This window comes from Coregonus clupeaformis, chromosome 34 (assembly GCF_020615455.1).
Source record: "Coregonus clupeaformis isolate EN_2021a chromosome 34, ASM2061545v1, whole genome shotgun sequence".
NCBI lineage: Eukaryota > Metazoa > Chordata > Actinopteri > Salmoniformes > Salmonidae > Coregonus > Coregonus clupeaformis.
In genome coordinates this window covers 40,749,695-40,772,997 of record NC_059225.1, presented here as the reverse complement: position 1 = coordinate 40,772,997, position 23,303 = coordinate 40,749,695, and the positions used below count along the sequence as shown (strand labels likewise).

The 23,303-nt window shown below is 42.0% G+C and overlaps 1 protein-coding gene across 1 annotated transcript in view; it reads left to right on the top strand.

Moving 5' to 3' along the window:
• Positions 1 to 23,303, top strand: part of LOC121538950 (ALK tyrosine kinase receptor-like) — an 81,268-nt gene that overhangs the window by 46,031 nt on the left and 11,934 nt on the right. Inside the window, exons 7-16 of the mRNA XM_041847107.2 lie at positions 5,102 to 5,272; positions 5,576 to 5,674; positions 5,875 to 6,033; positions 6,462 to 6,575; positions 7,689 to 7,875; positions 12,775 to 12,865; positions 14,849 to 14,913; positions 16,224 to 16,353; positions 20,996 to 21,093; positions 22,498 to 22,590. Coding sequence (XP_041703041.2) covers positions 5,102 to 5,272; positions 5,576 to 5,674; positions 5,875 to 6,033; positions 6,462 to 6,575; positions 7,689 to 7,875; positions 12,775 to 12,865; positions 14,849 to 14,913; positions 16,224 to 16,353; positions 20,996 to 21,093; positions 22,498 to 22,590 — 1,207 coding nt within the window. The remainder of the gene's footprint in view (positions 1 to 5,101; positions 5,273 to 5,575; positions 5,675 to 5,874; positions 6,034 to 6,461; positions 6,576 to 7,688; positions 7,876 to 12,774; positions 12,866 to 14,848; positions 14,914 to 16,223; positions 16,354 to 20,995; positions 21,094 to 22,497; positions 22,591 to 23,303) is intronic.

Below are 23,303 nucleotides of genomic sequence, written 5' to 3'. Positions count from 1 at the left end.
ACATCACTGGGGCAAAGCTCCCTGCCATCCAGGACCTCTATACCAGGCGGTGTCAGAGGAAGGCCCTCAAAATTGTCAAAGACTCCAGCCACCCCTAGTCATAGACTGTTCTCTCTGCTACCGCATGGCAAGCGGTACCGGAGTGCCAAGTCTAGGTCCAAAAGACTTCTCAACAGCTTCTACCCCCAAGCCATAAGACTCCTGAACAGCTAATCATGGCTACCCGGACTATTTGCACTGCCCCCCCCACCCCATCCTTTTTACGCTGCTGCTACTCTAAGTATTTATGCATAGTCACTTTAACTCTACCCACATGTACATATTACCTCAACTACCTCAACTAGCCGGTGCCCCCGCACATTGACTCTGCAACGGTACCCCCTGTATATATAGCCTCCCTACTGTCACTTTATTTTACTGTATATATAGCCTCCCTACTGTCACTTTATTTTACTTCTGCTCTTTTTTTCTCAACACTTTTTTGTTGTTGTTGTTTTATTCTTACTTTTTTTGTTTAAAATAAATGCACTGTTGGTTAAGGGCTGTAAGTAAGCATTTCACTGCAATGTCTGCACCTGTTGTATTCGGCGCATGTGACCAATAAAATTTGATTTGATTTGATTTGATTTGTTGTTTTGGAAAGTTTCTTGTTTTTAAAGTCTATTGAAAAAGTTTGATTACTAGCTAGCTACCTTTAGAGTTTGGATCCCGCGACATGGTTGGCATCACTTGCTGGGACCGCTACTATCTGTCCAGTTATCCTGACGACCAAGGCTGAGTCTGAGGAGCTGTTTGGCGTAGCAAATAGCCTAGCTGCTAGCTAGCTACCTATCACGCTAGCAGAGTTTTCTTGAGGGCTTGAACGCAGCCCATGACGCGGTTAGTCATTGTGGCTGGGACCACGGATTGTCCCGGGCTTGTGGCTGTCTAGACCCTTGCTGTATGTGTGAAATGCTTCATAATGTATGTGATGGAAACAGAGAGGTCTACTTTCTTGGGGACCTGAATATTGAATGGTTTTCATCAAGCTGTCTGCTCAAGAGGAAGCTTCTCACGGTAACTTGTGCCTGTAATCTGGTTCAGGTTATTCATCAACCTACCAGGGTGTTTATAAACACTACAGGAACAAGATCATCCACATGTATTGATCACATTTTTTATAATACTGTAGTACTTTGTTCTAAAGCTGTATCCGTACCCATTGGATGCAGTGATCACAGTATAGTGGCTATATCTAGGAAAGCCAACGCTCCAAAAGTTGGGCCTAAAGTAGTGTATAAGAGATCGTTCAAACGATTTTGCTGTGACTCTTATGTGGATGATGTTAAAAATATGTGTTGGTCTGATGTTATTAATAAGGAGCATCCAGACGCTGCACTTGATTAATTTATGAAATTGCTTCTTCCAATTATTGATAAACATGCACCTGTTAAGAAAATGACTGTTAGAACTGTTAAGGCTCCATGGATTAATAAGAAATTTAAAAACTGTATGGTTGAAAGAGATGGGGCAAAAGGAGTGGCTAATAAGTCTGGCTGCACATCTGACTGGCTGGCTTATTGCAAATTTATAAATTGTGACTAAACGCAACAAAAAGAAGAAGAAACTGTATTATGAAGCCAAGATCAATGATATAAAGAATGATGGAAAAAAACTTTGGAGTACTTTAAATGAAATTATGGGCAGAAAGACAAATACAACTCCATCTTTCATCGAATCACAAAACCATTTGATGTTGCCAATTATTTTAATGATTACTTCCTTGACAAAGTGAGCAAACTTAGGCAGGAAATGCCAACAACAAACAGTGAGCCATCGTACCCATGTATAAAAAACAAAACAATGAAAGGAAAGCGTTGCCAGTTTGAATTTTGTAAAGTTAGTGTGGGATAGGTGGGAAAATGATTGTTATTGATCAATAATGACAAACCTTCTGGCATTGACAACTTAGATGAAAAGCTGCTGAGGATGGTAGCTGACTCTATAGCCACTCCTCTCTGTCATATCTTTAATCTGAGCCTAGAGGAAACTCTTTGTCCTCAGGAATGGAGGGAAACCAATGTCATTCTGATATCCAAGAGTGGTAAAGCAGCCTTTACTTGTTCTAACAGCAGACCTACTGTATCAGCTTGCTGACAGCTCTTAGCAAACTGTTGGAAAAAATTACGTTTGAATTGTGTTTGACCAAATACAATGCTACTTTTCTGTAAATATATTAACAAGACTTTCAGCTTGCTTATAGAGAAGGGCGCTCAACATGTACTGCACTGACACATAAGAAGATAATAAGAAGATTGTGGGAGCTGTTTGTTTGATTTCAGTGCAGCCTTTGTTGTTAAGAAAACGCATGTGTTATGTTTTTTCAACCTCTGCCATATTGTGGATTCAGAGCTTTCTATCTAATAGAACTCAGAGGGTTTTCTTTAATGGATGCTTCTCTAATGTCAAACGTAAAGTGTGGTGTACCGCAGGGCAGCTTTCTAGGCCCTCTACTCTGTTCTATGTTTACCAATGAACTGCCACTGGCATTAAACAAAGCGTGTGTGTCCATGTATGCTGATGATTGAACCATATAAGCATCAGCAACCACAGCTAATGAAGTCACTGAAACCCTTAACAAAGAGTTGCAGTCTGTTTTGGAAAGGGTGGCCAGTAATAAACTGGTCCTTAACATCTCTAAAACTAAGAGCATTATATTTGGTACAAATCATTGCCTAAGTTCTAGACCTCACCTGGTAATGAAGGCTTTTGAACAAGTTGAGGAGACTAAATTACTTGGTGTTACCTTAGATTGTAAACTGTCATGGTCAAAACATATAGACTCAATGGTTGTAAAGATGGGGAGAGGTCTGTCCATAGTAAAGAGATGCTCTTCTTTTTAGACACCACACTCCACAAAGCAAGTCCTGTAGGCTCTAGTTTTATCTTACCTTGATTATTGTCCAGTCATATGGTCAAGTGCTGCAAAAGAATACCTAGTTAAGTGATAATATTAAAACTATGCATGTCAGTCTCTCTTGGCTAAGAGCTGAGGAGAGACTGACTGCTTCACTTCTTGTTTTTGTAAGAAACTCCACATTGTTTGTATAGTCAACTTACACACAGCACTGACACACACACTTACCCCACCAGACATGCCACCAGGGGTCTTTTCACAAACACCAGGTCCAGAACAAATTCAAGGAAAGGTACAGTATTATACAGAGCCATGAGTGCATGGAACTCCCTTCCATCTTATGTAGCACAAATGAACAGCAAACCTGGTTTAAAAAAAACATATAAAGCAACACTTCACGGCACAACACCTCTCCCCCATGTGACCTACTTGTTGTGTGTATGTACTGACATGTATGTGTAACTGATAGATGCACACACACACACACACTACGTGTTAATGTTTTTAAATGTAACTTGTAAAGTGTTTTGCCTGTAATGTATTTTTTATTATATGACGGACCCCAGTAAGACTAGCTGTCGCCATTGGCGTCGGCTAATGGGGATCCTAATAAATCAAGTCAAATCAAACCCCATGTTTTCAGTGGCTTGTGCTCTAGAGTATCCTTTGCCGTGGATAGACAATGTTTAGTTTACAGTATTGCTAAATCGGCTTGTATACAGTTATTATTTGTTCCCTTTTTTTGGTCACAGCAAGCACAATTGAAAGTTTGATGTTCAAGTTTGAAGTTTGAGATGCAAAATGCAAGGAATTTACTGTAGAATGTCGCGTTGGAGAAGATGCACTGATACTTTGGGTGTATTCTAGTTTTACTTGTGTGGTTCTGTTTATGGCAATATAAAATATGATTGAGTGTATTGAGTGTATTGAGTGTATTGTCCAACAGTAACAGTTTGAGTTTGTACTCAATTCTTTCATTTAATTGGATTGGCAGTTATGTTTTAGTGTCTATATTAGGGTACGTTTGCCTGGGTGTACTCATTTTACATTTACATTTTAGTCATTTAGCAGACGCTCTTATCCAGAGCGACTTACAGTTAGTGAATGCATACATTATTTTATTTTTCATACTGGCCCCCCGTGGGACTCCAATTTTGCATGTGTTCTGTAAATGGCTCTAGAGTCCTAAGAAAATGTGTTTGCTCCCAGATAGAAAAATACATTAACATGCATACATGTACTCCGAAAAACATTAATTTATCCTCAGGGCACTTCTTGTACCTCTATTCCACCCCTGATGCATGCGTTTCATGCTCCCGCTACCTCTGTGCATAATAATATTTATCTTTCTTACTAGTAAAACAAAACAGGACAAGACGACAACCTTGCATGTCTTTACATTCACAATTATTCTCTCTCCTGTTCTACCCAGGGTGTAAACACGACGCCTCTCCATTACCATTATTTTTCACACATCTCGGTATCCATTATTCACTCATTTTGAGTCGACTGCACCTCGCAGAACATCATATATTGATTAGGCTGTTCAGTAGGCCTTAGGCTTACTGCGAGTGGAGCCTGGTGAGCGCGGAATGAAATATTCACTCTGCCTGTGCTGTTTGTTGCTGGCATGCATATGGTTAAATTTTTTACGGGTTTTGGATGTACTTTTCTTTGTTTCATTCTCTCTGTAACCAAGAGGAGAGACAGGAGGATAAATTAGGGCAAGGCGAGAGACGGGAGAGTGTGTGTAGGTTTAATTGAGGGGTTTTAGTGCTAACTACAGTTGGAGCCTGCTTGTGACAGGAGAGGGGAGGCCCCTACTACAAACTACTCCCAAGTCTGTCAGATACAGCAGTGTTTACTGTCTTTTTGGATCGGTGCCAGAAGCATTTCTTGTGATACTATTTCAGACATTGGACCTGAGTGTGAATGGGTGGATGTTAAGGAGTTTGAATCAAATTAATCCTAATATTATCATTGCCCATCCCATGAGAACGTCCTATATCTACATTATATGGTGCCCCGTGTAAGGATTTACTTGCAACTTTCAAATACTGTGACTATCCAGGAACCAATCAATAAATCGATCAACCACTCAATCTGTGATAAATTGATTGATTGGCTATCCAAGAAGTGTCTGTAAATGTGTGTACATTATTTATTTCAGTGTATAACTTTCTTGGGGTTTTTCCTTTGTGTCAGGTGGAGGCGGAGGTTGGAATGACAGTAACCCTGGGTCTCAGGGCGGGAAACCCATCATACTCGGAGGCCAGGGGGGGCAGCCCTGCCATAAGTTCAGCTGGGAGACCCGAGGGGGTTTCGGGGGAGGGGGAGGCGCCTGTACAACCGGTGGTGGAGGAGGAGGCTATAGAGGTAGGTGAAAACATATTTACCGTAAATATACAGTATATAGCACTGTAACATGAATATATAACTATCAATATGACATTACATCTCCAGTCTTGTCTTAACATGTTAAGGTAGGTTGTCCCTTTGCCATTTGTTGGTCCAACAAATTATCATTATATGTCTTTAGGCATTATCATTAGATATTTGATCAGGTAGCACTTTAGATTAAATTAAACCTTTATACCATTAAGGTACTCTGTAGTAAGTTCACTGACTAATTGTGTTTTTTATTACCACCACCACCACCATCCCCCTCCCTTTCTCTAGGTGGCAGCACCTCTGAAGCTAATGACCCAAAGCAGGATGGAGAAGACGGCTCCTCTTTCATCAGCCCAGAGGGAGAGACCTTCCTGGACCCTTTGAAAGGTAACGGATGATGAAATGAGAGACAATCACACTAACACTTTCTATGAACTATAGGGCAGCAACCGGCAAGGTAAAGGTTATTGAGGTGGACCAGTAGCCAGAGGTTTCTGGTTCAAGCTCCAGGCAGGGCGATAAAAGTTGGAACTGAATTGTGACGCAGCATGTATCCTGTTGACCTTGTCCGGTGTCTGTGCCTGTAGGGATGGAAAGTGATGGAGAGGTGATCATCGGCCCCGTGCTGAACTGTAGCCACTGTGAGACGGGTGACTGTCACAAGAACGAGGAGGGGACCGTATGTTACTGTGACGAGGACCTTGTACTGGACCGCGACGGAGTGTCTTGTTTCAACTCATCAACAGGTCAGAAACACACACTCTCTCACTCTCATGCACGCACACACACACAAACTCCAATTCAACACGTTGTTTGGATCCACAATTGTGGACAGTAAGTACAAAGGACACATATTTGAAAGGTCATACAAATAGCTAGTTGACACACACACAAATGCGCACGCAAACATACGTCGTGTTTGATATGGGTAAGTTTAGGCAGAACATTCACACCTGGCCCAATGGGCAATCAGCAAGCAATTGTCTGGACTTGAACAGAAAAGTGAACATTCACACAGTTGTAATGTTTTTTATTAAACCGATATATAGCGATATCGTATCGATAAAATGCAACAGCATTTTCCATATGTGCCCATCACTAATATTCAGTTAATGTGGTGCTCTTCCAATAAGATGTATTTGACCCAGATCTGAACTCTTCTCTCCCCTGACAGAGGTGTCTCCCCTGCCCCCCCAGCCCTCCCTGTCCCAGTTGGCCCTGGTTCTGTCTGTGGGGACCTCTGCCCTCATTGCTGCCCTACTGTTGGCTGTGTCTGGAGTCATGATCAGTAAGTGCTGAAATGCGTAGGATACAAACGCAGACTTATGTGGACACACATGCACGCACACTTTTAACATAAGGCATATTGCAAACGTGGGTTTTTGGGGTTATCCATACATACATATTGTACTGTGCGCACACAACACACACCATTGCATCTGAACACATGTTATGTGCGCACAAGCACATGTATGTGCATACACACAAACAGGAATATTGATGCACACACACAAACACATAATTGCATTTTCATTCTTTACAAACACCCACTTGTCCACACTGTCACTCACAAAGGCTGTAGATTCCCTGTAGACTTCTACACAGAATCCGAAAGCACTTACTTACTGGAATAAATACCCTTGGGGGGGGGGGCATCATTGAGCCATCAAGCCACACATCACATCAGCAGCTGCATGATGAATTGGTGGGGGAAGAAGATGTGTGGCGGAGTTGCAATGATGAATGACACACACATGTGAGCGTGCGCACACACACACACACACACTGATGAATGAAACACGCTAATGATGGACAAACAATTAAGCGCTTGTGCATTACCACTTTATAAATAAATAAGTCCACATAGGTTCCACAACTAATGTGTTTACAGCCCTGGTCAGAGCCGTCTGTTTGTCTGCTGCAGCGCTGTAAGGTGTGTATGTGTGTAAAGGGGGGTTGGGGGAGGTTGTGTGTCGCGTACTGTATGTGGCTGTCCTACTGGTTGACTTTTACATAAGTAATGTGGTCTGTTTGTGTACATATGTGCATTTTGAATAGTTTATATGTATTCTGCATATACATATGTTCTTGACATACCATGATAATTTTAAACAGAGTATGCCTTCTAAAGGTGTAATGAACCCTTTATAAGGCTTACGTAGATACTTCAGCATTCTTTCATAAGCACATTTCATACTATATACATTAAAGGGTGGCATAAGGGTTATGCCACATTTGGCAAAGCACCAGGCCAAAAGCACCTGTTATATCACCCGTCATATGTGTGGCGTTTGCTTATGAAGCGTCTGTTGACGATGTGCCGACATGGGTCCTTTTTCTACGTCCCTTCACATATCTGTCCATATTTCCTCATAGTATATGCATATTCTTGCTTATGCAGTGTACAGACGTAAGCATACAGAGCTACAGTCCATTCAGCTGGAGCTCCAGAGCCCAGACTGTAAGCTGAGCAAGCTGAGGGCTTCAACCATCATGACCGACTATAACCCCAACTACTGCTTCGCTGGGAAGACCGCCTCTGTCAACGACCTGAAGGAGGTGCCCCGACGCAACATCTCCCTCACCAGGTACACTAGCCTTTAAAAATAGTCATAAACAACAACAACAACAACTAGAATACGTTAGCTTCAGCTGTCTAAAAACTTGCCTCACCCACTACCACCTGGGTGATGCCACGGCAGTCATTTTGAGCTAGAAATCTCACCACACATCAGGGTGGTGTTCACTAGGGGGCCGATTCAGACTTAAGAAATTAACACATTTCCTACGCACACCTTTCCTTTGCACTTCTCAGCAGTTGGTATTCAGACTTACCTATGCAGGTGCGTAATGCGCTCTACAGGTGAGGCTACCTTGCGGGCACTGAATAAATGTAATCCAACCACTGTAAATCCTCCCACTTGCTGGCCAACACATTTTCTCGTGGAGTTTTCATTCAATAGGGTTTTCAGTGCATTTATCTTAGACCATCCCTTTAAATATGGTGTACCTTTAATTAGAATTTTGTCGACAGACTCACTAGAATACATCAAGAGAACAGGTTCAGAATGTAGGGATCAATGAAAGAAAGCCACCTATTCGTTTCCATTTCAGCACCGATTGGTAGACCTAAAAATACACTGATCTTGTAGATTATTTAGTCAAGTTCTTGGCTTAGGAAAGTATGTATCAATATTTTAAAAAAGAGGTTTGGAGAGCCTTTAAGCACTAAATATATTGATGAATCCAAAATACAGTGGTTTGATTCATCCTGAAAGTTTCCATATTCAAGTTCAATCCATGAAATATTGGAAGGTGGAAGAAAGTGTACAATAGGGGTTGTACAATAGTCCTATAAATCTACCCTAACTCTCACTAATCATGGAACTGTAATGACAACAGTCAAGTCGTCGTGAACCGTGCGCCAGGCTCCAGGTTGAAACTGCAACGTGTGGCCTGAATTCCATAATGATTCAAATAGGCTACATGTCCCAAATTATTGCACAATGTTAGCCTAATATGATCCACTATTGGTAGCAACTCTCAGGAACAACTACACGGGATGTGACAGAGGAAAGAAAGGTAAACGGAATGGAATGATGCAAAATGTAGACTACAATTTGAAGGAAACTAACACTAAGGTGACAGTTTCAAATGTATGTGGGTATTACTGACGGTGGCTGCCGATAGTTGAACTTGATACAAATTGTAAAATAGCCTAAAACTGAGAAAAGCCCTTGCATGTAATTAAAACATTCTAAAGCGCATTAAATCAACTATGCAGGTTAGGCGCTACAGAAGCCTATAGCTTGGGTCTCCAAATTGTATCCCTGCAAATTATGAGGGCAAACAATAAACATTCTGAATAACGGCACAGCTATTTAAAGCCTACTTCACTGTGGAAAAGGGGCTGCAATACATGTCATGTTGATATGATTTTCAGTTTGCCTTTATATGGTTTCACATTCGTGTCCAGGGATCATAAGGAACAATCATCTAAAACAATTGCTTTGTGTTTTTACAATCCCCTTCTCCAAACGTATTACTTATTTACCTAGCTCTTATCAATAGATCTTAGCAATTTATAAATTACAGTGCATGGAGAATGCTTTTATTTCTATCAGAAAAAATTAAGTAAATGCTTTTTCCACTTGGAACCGGTATGTTCACTCGACCTAATTCATGGTTTTCTCACGTGTAAAGGTAGAAGAATTATGAGGGAATTAAGTCACGGTCAAAATACAACATATCTGTAGACACACCTCCGTCACACCTTCATGTCTTTGGTATCCACCCCAAACGAATAGTGGATGAAGAGCAGGATATTCTCATGCTTAAGTTCAAGGTCAGGATACGCGTAGAGAGACAACTGCATAAAAGGGAATTACGTTCAATTTACGCGCACTTACCTCTTGTTGGAATTCCCCGCAGGCACATAGTGCCTAGTGAAAGTCTACACACCCCTTGCACTATTGTCACATTTTGCTGCCTGAAACTTCTATCTAAAAAATGATTAAATTCAATTTTTTTCCTACAAATCTACACAATCTGCTACACATTTTCAGAGTGAAAGAAAAAGTATAACATGTTTTTTAAATTAATAACAAACTTAAAACGAAGATGTCTTGATTGTGTATGTATTCACACCTCAGAGTTAATACTTGGTGGAAGCCCCTTTGGCAGCAATTACAACTGTACATCATTTTGAATAAGATTCTACCAACTCTGCACAACTCTTAGGGCAACGTACAGTGCATTTGGCAATTTTCACCCAAAAATTACGTTACAGCCTTATTCTAAAATTGATTAAATATATGTTTGTCCTCATCAGTCTACCCCATAATGACAAAGCGAAAACAGGTTTTTAGAATCTTTGCGCATTTATTGAAAATAGAAAACACAAATACCTTATTTACATAGGTATTCAGACCCTTTGGTACCACCAAGGCTCTTCCTAGAGCTGGCCGCCCGGCCAAACTGAGCAATCGGGGGAGAAGGGCCTTGGTCAGGGAGGTGACCAAGAACCCAATGGTCACTCTGACAGAGCTCCAGAGTTCCTCTGTGGAGATGGGAGAACCTTCCAGAAGGACAACCATCTCTGCTGCAGCACTCCACCAATCAGGCCTTTATGGTAGAGTGGCCAGACGGAAGCCACTCCTCAGTAAAAGGCACATGACAGCCCGCTTGGAGTTTGCCAAAAGGCACCTGAAGGACTCTCAGACCATGAGAAATAAGATGCTCTGGTCTGATGAAACCAAGATTGAACTCTTTGGCCTGAATGTCAAGCGTCACGTCTGGAGGAAACCAGGCATCACTCATCACCTGGCCAATACCATTCCTATGGTGAAGCATGATGGTGGCAGCATCATGCTGATGTTTTTCAGCGGCAGGGACTGGGAGACTAGTCAGGATCAAGGGAAAGATGAACGGAGCAAAGTACAGAGAGATCCTTGAAAACCTGCTCCAGAGTGCTCAGGACCTCAGACTGGGGTGAAGGTTCACCTTTCAACAGGACAACGACCCTAAGCACACAGCCAAGACAATGCAGGAGTGGCTTCAGGACAAGTCTCTGAATGTCCTTGAGTGGCCCAGCCAGAGCCCGGACTTGAACCCGATCTAACATCTCTGAAGAGACCTGAAAATAGCTGTGCAGCGACACTCCCCATCCAACCTGACAGAGCTTGAGAGGATCTACAGGTGTGCCAAGCTCGTAGCGTCATACCCCAGAAGATTCGAGGCTGTAATCACTGCCAAAGGTGCTTCAACAAAGTACTGAGTAAACGGTCTGAATTCTTATGTAAATGTTATATTTCCATTCTAAAAACCTGTTTTTGCATTGTCATTATGGGTTATTGTGTGTAGATTGATGAGGGAAAAAAACAAATGTAATCCATTTTAGAATAAGGCTGTAATGTAACAAAAAAGTGAAGGGGTCTGAATACTTTCTGAAAATTGCTCAAGCGCAGTAAATTTGGTTGGGAATCATTGATGGACAGCAATCTCTGAATTTCAAGCAGATTTAAAGTTAGGTTTGAGACTGGATCCCTCTGGAACACTTAACACACCTCTTGGAAAGCCATTCTGGTGAGTTTTTGGCATTACATTCGTGTAATTGTCCCACTGAAAAATAAAGAGGCAGGTTTTCCTCTAACTTTTTACCAGGGCTTTTCTCCTTTCATATTTATTTTGATACTGAGAAACTCCTCAGTCCCTGCCGGTGACCTGCATACCCATAACATAATGCTGCCATCACAATACTTGAAAATACAGAGGGTTTCACATCTTGAAACTGCAGGAATTGAACCTACAACCTTTGCATTCCTAACACCATGCTCTTACTGACTGAGCCACACAGGACCAGCAATCCTATCTTCAGCCACCTTTTAGTGGAATATTAATTGTTCCTCCTGCTTTGCAAAGTAGAGCAATTCAGTTAAATAGACTTCCATGCTAAAATCTGAAGTGTTTTCCTAACATTTGAAAACGGTTCAACCATAGATAGAACAATGAGCCAGATGTTACATCACTGATGAAGGTTACATCACTTATGTATAAATCTGAAGCATCTGGTTGGCATTTCCACTCATCACCAATTATGGTGATGAGAGGAAGCCCAGTGGCTGGCAGTGGGAGAAGATTGAGCGTGATGGATTTTGGCTAACATTCTGCAAATTTTCTCATCAACGAAACATTTTATCTCAATACAGTTTTCTGATCCCAAAACTAGAATCGGTTACGAACAGAGTGGGATAAGTTTTGTAGACTTTATACTTTGACAAAAATTTTAAAAACTGCGTTGTTTAGAGGGAGTGTCAGGACGAATTGAGTTATTGCACACGCGCACTTCACAGAGTAGGTCGTTCCCAAACTGAAATATGCAAATACATGCTAGAACACACCAATAGGGTCTCACTAGCTCGTGATTGGCTCTGCACACCTCCTTGCTTGTTCTCCCACTATTATTAATTTGATTCCATTGGAAACAACAGGCTGTGGTCTATCTTAGGTTAGTTACAAAAATCTTTGGTTCAACCTTATTTGCATATTATACGTACAGTAGTTTTATACGGTAAAGTTTCCTGTACTAACCTGCAGCGATGCCCTCACAAAGCACCAACATTTCAGTTGACCCAGTGACACCTGAAAGCCATGGCATTTATTGGTCGGGGAGTCAGTACTTAAGATGTCAGAGAAGGTTACATCACTGTGAAAGGCTAAGCTAGCCACCTGCTACACATACTGTCCGTAGGCCAACTTTCCTTTCACCCAGTAATCAATGACATCAACTGTGAACGCTTACTGCTGTAGTGCTGTAGTATGTAGTATTGTGTACTGTGGGTGCATTATGAAGACATTATGGAGGGATGCTTTCGCTTTACTTTTGGTCTATAAGACTTGATCTTACAAATATGCATCTCGAAGTTTGTGTGCCCTTTTGTTTGTGTGTGTGTGTGCGCGTGCTTGCATGTGTGTGTGTATGTGTATAGGGGTCTGGGACATGGTGCCTTCGGTGAGGTGTATGAAGGGATAGCAGCGGGGATACCTGGAGAGCCCAGTCCCATGCAAGTAGCAGTCAAGGTGAGCCCTGACACAAACAAAAAACAAGACATACAGTTGAAGTCGGAAGTTTACATACACCTTAGCCAAATACATTTCAACTCAGTTTTTCACAATTCCTGACATTTAATCCTAGTATAAATTCCCTGTCTTAGGTCAGTTAGGATCACCACTTTATTTTAAGAATGTGAAATGTCAGAATAATAGTAGAGAGAATGATTTATTTTCTGCTTTTATTTCTTTCATCACATTCCCAGTGGGTCAGAAGTTTACATACCCTCAATTAGTATTTGGTAGCAATGCGTTTAAATTGTTTAACTTGGGTCAAACGTTTCGCGTAGCCTTCTACAAGCTTCCCACAATGAGTTGGGTGAATTTTGGCCCATTCCTCCTGACAGAGCTGGTGTAACTGAGTCAGGTTTGTAGGCCTCCTTGCTCGCACACACTTTTTCAGTTCTGCCCACACATTTTCTATAGGATTGAGGTCAGGGCTTTGTGATGGCCACTCCAATAACTTGACTTTGTTGTCCGTAAGCCATTTTGCCACAACTTTGGAAGTATGCTTTGGGTCATTGTCCATTTGGAAGACCCATTTGCGACCAAGCTTTAACTTCCTGACTGATGTCTTGAGATGTTGCTTCAATATATCCACATAATATTCCTTCCTCATGATGCCATCTATTTTGTGAAGTGCACCAGTCCTGCAGCAAAGCACCCCCACAGCATGATGCTGCCACCCCCGTGCTTCACGGTTGGGATGGTGTTCTTCGGCTTGCAAGCAACCCCCTTTTTCCTCCAAACATAACGATGGTCATTATGGCCAAACAGTTCTATTTTTGTTTCATCAGACCAGAGGACATTTCTCCAAAAAGTATGATCGTCTGGCTTTTTTATGGCGGTTTTAAAGCAGTGGCTTCTTCCTTACTGAGCGGCCTTTCAGGTTATGTCGATATAGGACTCGTTTTACTGTGGATATAGATCCTTTTGTACCTGTTTCCTCCAGCATCTTCAGAAGGTCCTTTGCTGTTGTTCTGGGATTGATTTGCACTTTTCACACCAAATACGTTCATCTCTAGGAGACAGAACACGTCTCCTTCCTGAGCGGTATGACAGCTGCGTGGTCCCATGGTGTTTATACTTGCTTACTATTGTTTGTACAGATGAACGTGGTACCTTCAGGCGTTTGGAAATTGCTCCCAAGGATAAACCAGACTTGTGGAGGTCTACCATTTTTTTTCTGAGGTCTTGGCTGATTTATTTTGATTTTCCCATGATTTCAGGCAAAGAGGCACTGAGTGTGAAGGTAGGCCTTGAAATACATCCACAGGTACACCTCCAATTGACTCCAATTATGTCAATTAGCCTATCAGAAGCTTCTAAAGCCATGACATCATTTTCTGGAATTTTCCAAGCTGTTTAAAGGCACAGTCAACTTAGTGTATGTAAACTTCTGACCCACTGGAATTGTGATACAGTGAATTATAAGTGAAATAATCTGTCTGTAAACAATTGTTGGAAAAATTACTTGTGTCATGCACAAAGTAGATGTCCTAACCGACTTGGCAAAACTATAGTTTGTTAACAAGAAATTTGTGGAGTGGTTGAAAAACAAGTTTTAATGACTCCAACCTAAGTGTTTGTAAACTTCCGACTTCAACTGTAAGTAAACAAACAAACAAAAATACATACAGAATATACTGGGCCTCATACTTCAGTAATATTAGCAAGACTGTGTGTGTATTTTGAACGTATGACCATTTTATTCACAAACATTTCAGTGTTTGAGCTTATGTTGATTTTTTTATTTAACCTTTATTTAGGCAGGGGAGTCCTATTGAGACCAAGGTCTCTTTTTCGATGGAGCCCTGCAATGAGCCCCACTGTGCAGATGGATCCTTAGTACTGCACATCTGTCTAAACAGATTGATCTTTAGTACTTCACATCTGTCTACACAAGTTCTCTCTGAATATCCTCATTGTGTGTTCTGTGTGCGTCCCCTATAGACACTCCCTGAGGTGTGCTCTGAGCAGGATGAGCTTGACTTTCTCATGGAGGCTCTCATTATCAGGTAACACAAACCACGTTTCCATCCACAGTTTTCATGCAAGTAAAGTCATACCGTATGAAAATATATCACGACAGGTGCGATGGAAACACAAAGTGTCGGTACAATTTCACAAATGTCGACAGAGAGTTTGTTCGTTCGACATGGTGGGATCTTTTTGCGTCGATAAAAATAATGACGCGACAATTGCGGTAGAAACTATTTTATGCGCAATTATTGGTATAATAAACCATCATATCGAAGTAACTATGGAGCCAAGCGATGATATGCTCCGTTACCACTACAACGTGGAAAAGCATTAGAGTTTGTAGCAAGACAAAATAGTTTTGATGAACTTTCCTGGTGGTAAATGATGGACGGTGATGAGCTTCATGTAAATGTCATTTCCAATAAATATCTAGGGTTTTATTTGAAAGCTGATGACATGATGATAAACACTTGGCTGCCAATTATCAAATAGAAATGATATTGCTCTCATCCATTTCATCTTATTACCTACCCCCACTTTGTCAGCTAACTGTTGTTTAGAGAGCATGCGCCAAAACCAGATAGGGTGCGTATGCTATAAAACGCAACAGTTTTTGTGACAAAACCGTCGGTAGAGTTGAAAATGTGATGGAAACCGATCTAACTTATATTTGTTATTTTATTATTTATTGGAATTTAACCGCAAAAGTTATTTTTATGTGTACTACCTCATCACACACAACCTTTTATCCGCAACAAATCAATATGATGGAAACATTTGCATATTGTTTTTATGCAGATTTTTGAATATTAACATGAAAATCTGTCGCCAATTGAATGGAAACCTAGCTACAGTCATACAAACCTAAGCACACATGCACGCATGCACACACACAGACTCACACACACAGCTTTTGGTTGAAGACATATTGCAAACATGTTCCTACCATAGCAGACCATTCTTCACCAGCCATGTACTATCCTCCCGAGTGGCGCAGTGGTCTAAGGCATTGCATCGCAGTGCTAGCTGTGCCGCTAGAGATCCTGGTTCGAATCCAGGCTCTGTTGTAGCCGGCCGCGACCAGGAGACCCATGGGGCGGCGCACAATTGGCCCAGGGTAGGGAATGGATGTAGCTCAGTTGGTAGAGCATGGCGTTTGCAACACCAGGGTTGTGGGTTCGATTCCCACGGGGGGCCAGTATGAAAAGAAATAATGTATGCACACACTAACTGTAAGTTGCTCTGGATAAGAGCATCTGCTAAATGGCTAAGATGTAATGTACTGTAATCTCTCTTCACTATCCAACACTCTCCTTTCTCCTCATCCCCCACTCTCCCCCTGCAGTAAATTCAGCCACCAGAACATCGTGCGGTGTATAGGGGTGAGTCTACAGGCCCTGCCACGCTTCATCCTATTGGAATTGATGGCTGGAGGAGACCTCAAGAGTTTCCTGAGAGAGACGCGGCCCAGACTGGTCAGTTGAGTTGCCAGCTTGTCTCGTATATTTCAAATATTAGTTAGTTCAGAGCTTAAGTGTCTTGATCTAAGGCACAACAGCCGGAGATGGTACCTTGGACTAGAGATTTCTGAAATGTTGAAAAGTGAGTTTGACCACATTTGCCAAATTGTTAAAAGGTTTGAAATACAACTGTAATAAATGCAACAGTTGGACAATGGATGAAAAAAAAAAAAAAAAGACCCATCAAGCATATAAATGTTCAGGGATTTTTGTGGAATTATTCAATTTTACTTTTTGTTTCTTAGAATGCACTCATATATACATTTTCTAATGGTATCAGGTATTCTTTTAATATTTTGTGTTCAAATAAAGAAAATTATATGTGCCTAATTTGCATAAATACATGAGATATATTAGCATATACACTACATGACCAAAGGTATGTGGACACCTGCTCCCCTTTGCTGCTATAACAGCCTACTAGATGTTGGAACATTGCTGCGGGGACTTGCTTCCATTCAGCCACAAGAGTATTAGTGTGGTCGGGCACTGATGTTGGGCGATTAGGCCAGGCTCGCAGTCTGCGTTCCAATTCATCCCAAAGGTGTTTCAATGGGGTTGAGGTCAGGGCTCTGTGCAGGCCAGTCAAGTTCTTCCACACCGATCTCGACAAATCATTTATGTATGGACCTCTCTTTGTGCACTGTTATGCTGAAACAGGAAACGGCCTTCCCCAAACTGTTGCAATAATGTTGGAAGAACAGAATTGTCTAGAATATCATTCTATGCTGTAGCAGTAAGATTTCCCTTCATTGGAACTAAGGGTCCTAGCCCGACCATGAAAAATAGCCCCAGACCATTATGCCTCCTCCACCAAACGTTACAGTTGGCACTATGCATTGAGGCAGGTAGTAACTTTCTCCTGGCATCCGCCAAACCCAGATTCATCTGTCGTACTGCCAGACCGTGAAGTGTGATTCATCACTCCGGAGAACACGTTGCCACTGCTCCAGAGTCCAATGGCGGCGAGCTTTACACCACTCCAGCCGATGCTTGGCATTGCGTATGGGGATTTTAGGCTTGTGTGTGGCTGCTCGGCCATGGAAACCCATTTCATGAAGCTCCCGACGAACAGTTCTTGTGATGACGTTGCTTCCAGAGGCAGTTTGGAAATTGGTAGTGAGTGTTGCAACAAAGGACAGATGATTTCTAGCACTCGGCGGTCCCGTTCTGTGAGCTTGTGTGGCCTACCACTTCGCGGCTGAGCCGTTGTTGCTCCTAGATGTTTCTACTTCACAATAACAGCACTTACAGTTGACCGCGGCAGCTCTAGCAGAGCAGTAATTTGACGAACTGACTTGTTGGAAAGGTGGCATCCTATGACGGTGCTACATTGAAAGTCACTGAGCTCTTCAGTAAGGCTATTCTACTGCTAATGTTTGTCTATGGAGAGTGCATGGCTTTGTGCTCAATTTTATACACCTGTCAGCAACGGGTGTGGCTGAAATAGCCAAATCCACTAATTTAAAGGGGCGTCAACATACTTTTGTATAAATAGTGTATGAATAAATTAACATAAAGGGGTGGAACAGGGCTGCAACCACCAAAAACTTGCTCCTTCTAGGCCTACCTGCACTCACCTATGCTGTATAGACTGCCTCATTAATTACTGTTGCTTCACGTTCTGTTGCATAATTCAACAAATGTGTCATTAGCAGGATACCGTCGGATTAAAAATCAACACGCTTGGCTCTAGATTTCACCGATCTATACATACTTTACATTTTTTGCGAGATCAGACATACAGTGCCTTGCAAAAGTACTCATCGCCCTTGGTGTTTTTCCTATTTCATTGCATTACAACCTGTAATTTAAATAGATTTTTATTTGGATTTCATATAATGGACATACACAAAAGAGTCCAAATTGGTGAAGTGAAATGAAAAAAATAACTTGTTTCAAAGATTTTGAAAAAATAAATAAAGTTAAAGTGGTGCGTGCATATTTATTCACCCCTTTTGCTATGAAGCCCCTAAATAAGATCTGGTGCAACCAATTACCTTCAGAAGTCACATAATTTGTTAAATAAAGTCCACCTGTGTGCAATCTAAGTGTCACATGATCTGTCACATGATCTCAGTATATATACACCTGTTCTGAAATGCCCCAGAGTCTGCAACACCACTAAGCAAGGAGCTCTCCAAACAGGTCAGGGACAAAGTTGTGGAGAAGTACAGATCAGGGTTGGGTTATAAAAAAATATCAGAAACTTTGAACATCCCACGGAGCACCATTAAATCCATTATTAAAAAATTGAAAGAATATGGCACCACAACAAACCTGCCAAGAGAGGGCCGCCCACCAAAACTCACGGACCAGGCAAGGAGGGCATTAATCAGAGAGGCAACAAAGAGACCAAAGATAACCCTCGAAGGAGCTGCAATGCTCCACAGCGGAGATTGTAGTATCTGTCCATAGGACCACTTTAAGCCGTACACTCCACAGAGCTGGGCTTTACGGAAGAGTGGGCAGAAAAAAGCCATTGCTTAAAGAAAAAAATAAGCAAACACGTTTGGTGTTCGCCAAAAGGCATGTGGGAGACTCCCCAAACATATGAAAGAAGGTACTCTGGTCAGATGAGACTAAATTTGAGCCTTTGGCCATCAAGGAAAACGCTATGTCTGGCGCAAACACAACACCTCTCATCACCCCGAGAACACCATCCCCAAAGTGAAGCATGGTGGTGGCAGCCATGCTGTGGGGATGTTTTTCATCGGCAGGGACTGGGAAACTGGTCAGAATTGATGGAATGATGGATGGCGCTAAATACAGGGACATTCTTGAGGGAAACCTGTTTCAGTCTTACAGAGATTTGAGACTGGGACGTAGGTTCACCTTCCAGCAAGACAATGAACCTAAGCATACTGCTAAAGCAACACTCGAGTGGGGAAACATTTAAATGTCTTGGAAAGGTCTAGTCAAAGCCCAGACCTCAATCCAATTGAGAATCTGTGGTATGACTTAAAGATTGCTGTACACCAGCGGAACCCATCCAACTTGAAGGAGCTGGAGCAGTTCTGCCTTGAAGAATGGGCAAAAATCCCAGTGGCTAGATGTGCCAAGCTTATAGAGACATACCCCAAGAGACTTGCAGCTGTAATTGCTGCAAAAGGTGGCTCTACACAGTATTGACTTTGGGGGGGTGAATAGTTATGCATAGTGCACGCTCAAGTTTTTGTCTTATTTCTTGTTTGTTTTACAATAAAAATGATTTTGCATCTTCTGTAGCTCAGCTGGTAGAGCACGGCGCTTGTAACGCCAGGGTAGTGGGTTCGATCCCCGGGACCACCCATACACAAAAATTTATGCACGCATGACTGTAAGTCGCTTTGGATGAAAGCGTCTGCTAAATGGCATATTATTATTATTATAAAGTGGTAGGCATGGTGTGCAAATCAAATGACACAAACCCCCCAAAAATCCACTTTAATTCCAGGTTGTAAGGCAACAAAATAGGAAAAATACCAAGGGGGGTGAATACTTTCGCAAGCCACTGTAATATCACTATAATCCAAGTGTTGATTTTCGGAAGTTGCTTTCGTTTTAGCGCATCTCATTAGTAAACATTTCAATTTCTATTAAATTATAACTTTTTTCAATTCCACAAAAAAATTAACACCCATCAAAATAAATATCTTTCTTCTCTTTCTTGTGATGTAAGTGTCGAGACGATGCGCTAACTCCCAGATGAAGCTTTAGCGTTCTTATAGATGCAACAGAAAGACACTATTCCATTAAGCCTATTTCAGCCATTACCGGGGTGTGTTTGATAGAAAGGTCATTACAAACATTAACATAATGTTAACGAGAAAAAACGACAAGGAAGAGTATGAAAGAGTCACAGGAGTAAAATGAAAACAATCAATCCAGCGAGATTTAAGTGACTAGTGAATTTTGCACCCCTCAAACACAGGAAATAGATTGCTGAAAATGACAGATTCTCAGGTGCATGTTGCTAGTTCTTTGTTAGTCTTGGTTGTGGAGCTTTGCTTACATTGATTAAGATACAGGTACTTTACAGAGTAGACTAAAATATTTCAGTCTGAAGCTAACAGAGGAACAACAAAGGATGCAACAGCTGTTTGGCTGCTGTGCTCTGCAGTAAATCTGTCTCCATTTTGTTTGGGAATCTGTCTGCCAGTTGGTCCACCTATCTGCATGTCTGTCATGTCTATGTCTTCTGTTTTTCAGTCTAATTCTTTGTCTTTTTGTATGTCTCTGTTTTTTTTTGTGTAGAAGCTTGAATGTCTGTCCGTGTGTCTGTCTGACTGCCTTCCTGTCTTTCTGTTTGATTCTCTGTCTGTCTGTTATTTTATCAGTCTTTCTAATATGTCTGTTAGTCTACCTATCAGTCTTTCTCTGTCTCTGTCACTATGGGCTCGATGCAATCCGTAGCACTGAAGGTCCGCGTTATGATGCGATTGAAATGTAAAGGTAATTTCCGATTGAGCAGACATATGCAGTCTCTGAGAACACGGGAACATTGTCTTTAAATTTCAATCGCGCTGTAGTGCGGGTCTTCAGCTCTACGGATTGAATCAAACCCTATGTCTATATGAGCCTGATCTCTCCCTCTCTGTCTGGTATCTCTCTATAGGAGCACCCTTCTAGTCTCTCCATGGAGGACCTGCTCAACGTGGCCAGAGACATAGCACAGGGATGCCAATACCTGGAGGAGAACCAGTTTATACACCGGTAGGCCTACTGTGGTAGAGAAACATACTGTACATGGATTTATGTGTGTGCACATACTGTATATTCAAACCCACACATTATGCAATGACAGACACATACACTCTTTCTCACGCTAATTTCACCCACTTACTGTATACACACACACAGACACACAAACACACAAATCAAATCAAAATCAAATCAAATTGTATTTGTCACATGCACCGAATACAACCTTACCGTGAAATGCTTACTGACAAGCCCTTAACCAACAATGCAGTTTTAAGAAAATAGAGTTAAGAAAATATATACATTACAAATAATAATAAATAGCAACAAAGACACATTCACACCCTCCCAAACAAAAACAGATGGGAACAGAACGGTTTGCCTGCTTCCCCCGGCAACCCCGGCAACCGCCTTGCTCGGTTTCCATGGCGTCCGTACCTGTGACAGAATTTTCCCTTTCACCCCAAACTTCCTGCAAGTCATCCAATGACAAACAAGCCCAATTAAAGCAAATTTACCCCAACATGGGCAGTCAACTATTATACCGCCTAATGGTGTCGCAGGAGTGTAGCTACAGACACACACACACATACACACACGCAGACGCTAGCACGCACACACACGAACACAACACACAGGAGCACTAGGCTACACACACTACACACACACACACCAGCCCGACTCCTTATTACAATTCACAGCCACCGTCATCATCCTTAAGGCCACTACGTGTGTGTGCGTGTCACTAGACTACATTGTCTTGAGGAAAACCTGCATTGACGACATGCTCTCTTGGAGCGCATTAAGTTTCAACTGCAATATCTCGAAGAGTGTGTGTATGCTGCTTTGTCATACTACTCAAATTCTGCAGCCTTTTAAGTCTTATTACAAACCCATACCATATAAATGCATGGATATGCTAAACCTGGCTGTGAATAACATTGTTTTGTTTAATCCAAATTCAAACAGTTCAGATTAACCAATTGAATGTTCAGTTAATACTTAATGCTTTAATACATTAATCTGTTATTGCGATAATCGCGCGCTCAATTGTTTAAAGGGTGGGAGTAGAAACCAACATGCACACAACACAGTGAGCTACAGTACACAATTCTCAAGGATATTTGTTTTGAGTTCTCTGTTTGCCCTTATTATACCATGGGGATAAGATACCCACTTGTATACACATACAGACGAGCGCACACACACACACACACACACACACATACACACACACACACACACACACACACACAAACACACGCAGACAGAAAAATAAACTCACACACAAGCACACATACAGACAAGCGCACACATGCACAGATAGACAGACAGACACACACACACACACACACACACACACACACACACACAAACACACCCCTGTAAGGTTCTTCTTGTCTTGTCACTTTGCAGAGACATTGCGGCCCGGAACTGCCTGCTGACCACCAAAGGACCGGGGAGAGTGGCCAAGATCGGGGACTTTGGAATGGCCAGGGACATTTATAGGTACTGCCATCATAAAAACTCTTTAAACCCAGCTACTATAAAGGTATATGTGGACTGGGGTGGTCTGGCGGTCTGGGCCGTTGCCTCTGGAGCACATTTACGATATACCGCTACCAGCATGAGTTGGAGTCTGGCCTACTGCTATTTCAGCACCATCTCTCCTACGTTTCAACTCTGTCTATCTCTTTTCAAACGTGACAAAATACCGAAGTACTGGGACTGCCCCACTCCTATAAAAAATAAATATATTTAAGCAATAAGGCCCAACAATAAGGCCCAATAATGCTCAAGAAAGCACATATACAGTCCCGTCTGAAGTTTGCCAATGAACATCTGAATGATTTAGAGGAGAACTGGGTAAAAGTGTTGTGGTCAGATGAGACCAAAATGGAGCTCTTTGGCATCAACTCAACTCGCCGTGTTTGGAGGAGGAGGAATGCTGCCTATGACCCCAAGAACACACCATCCCCACCGTCAAACATGGAGGTCGAAACATTATGCTTTGGGGGTGTTTTTCTGCTAAGGGGACAGGACAACTTCACCACATTAAAGGGACGTTGGACGTGGCCATGAACCATCAAATCTTGGGTGAGAACCTCCTTCCCTCAGCCAGGGCATTGAAAATGGGTCGTGGATGGGTATTCCAGCATGACAATGACCCAAAACACACGGCCAAGGCAACAAAGGAGTGGCTCAAGAAGAAGCACATTAAG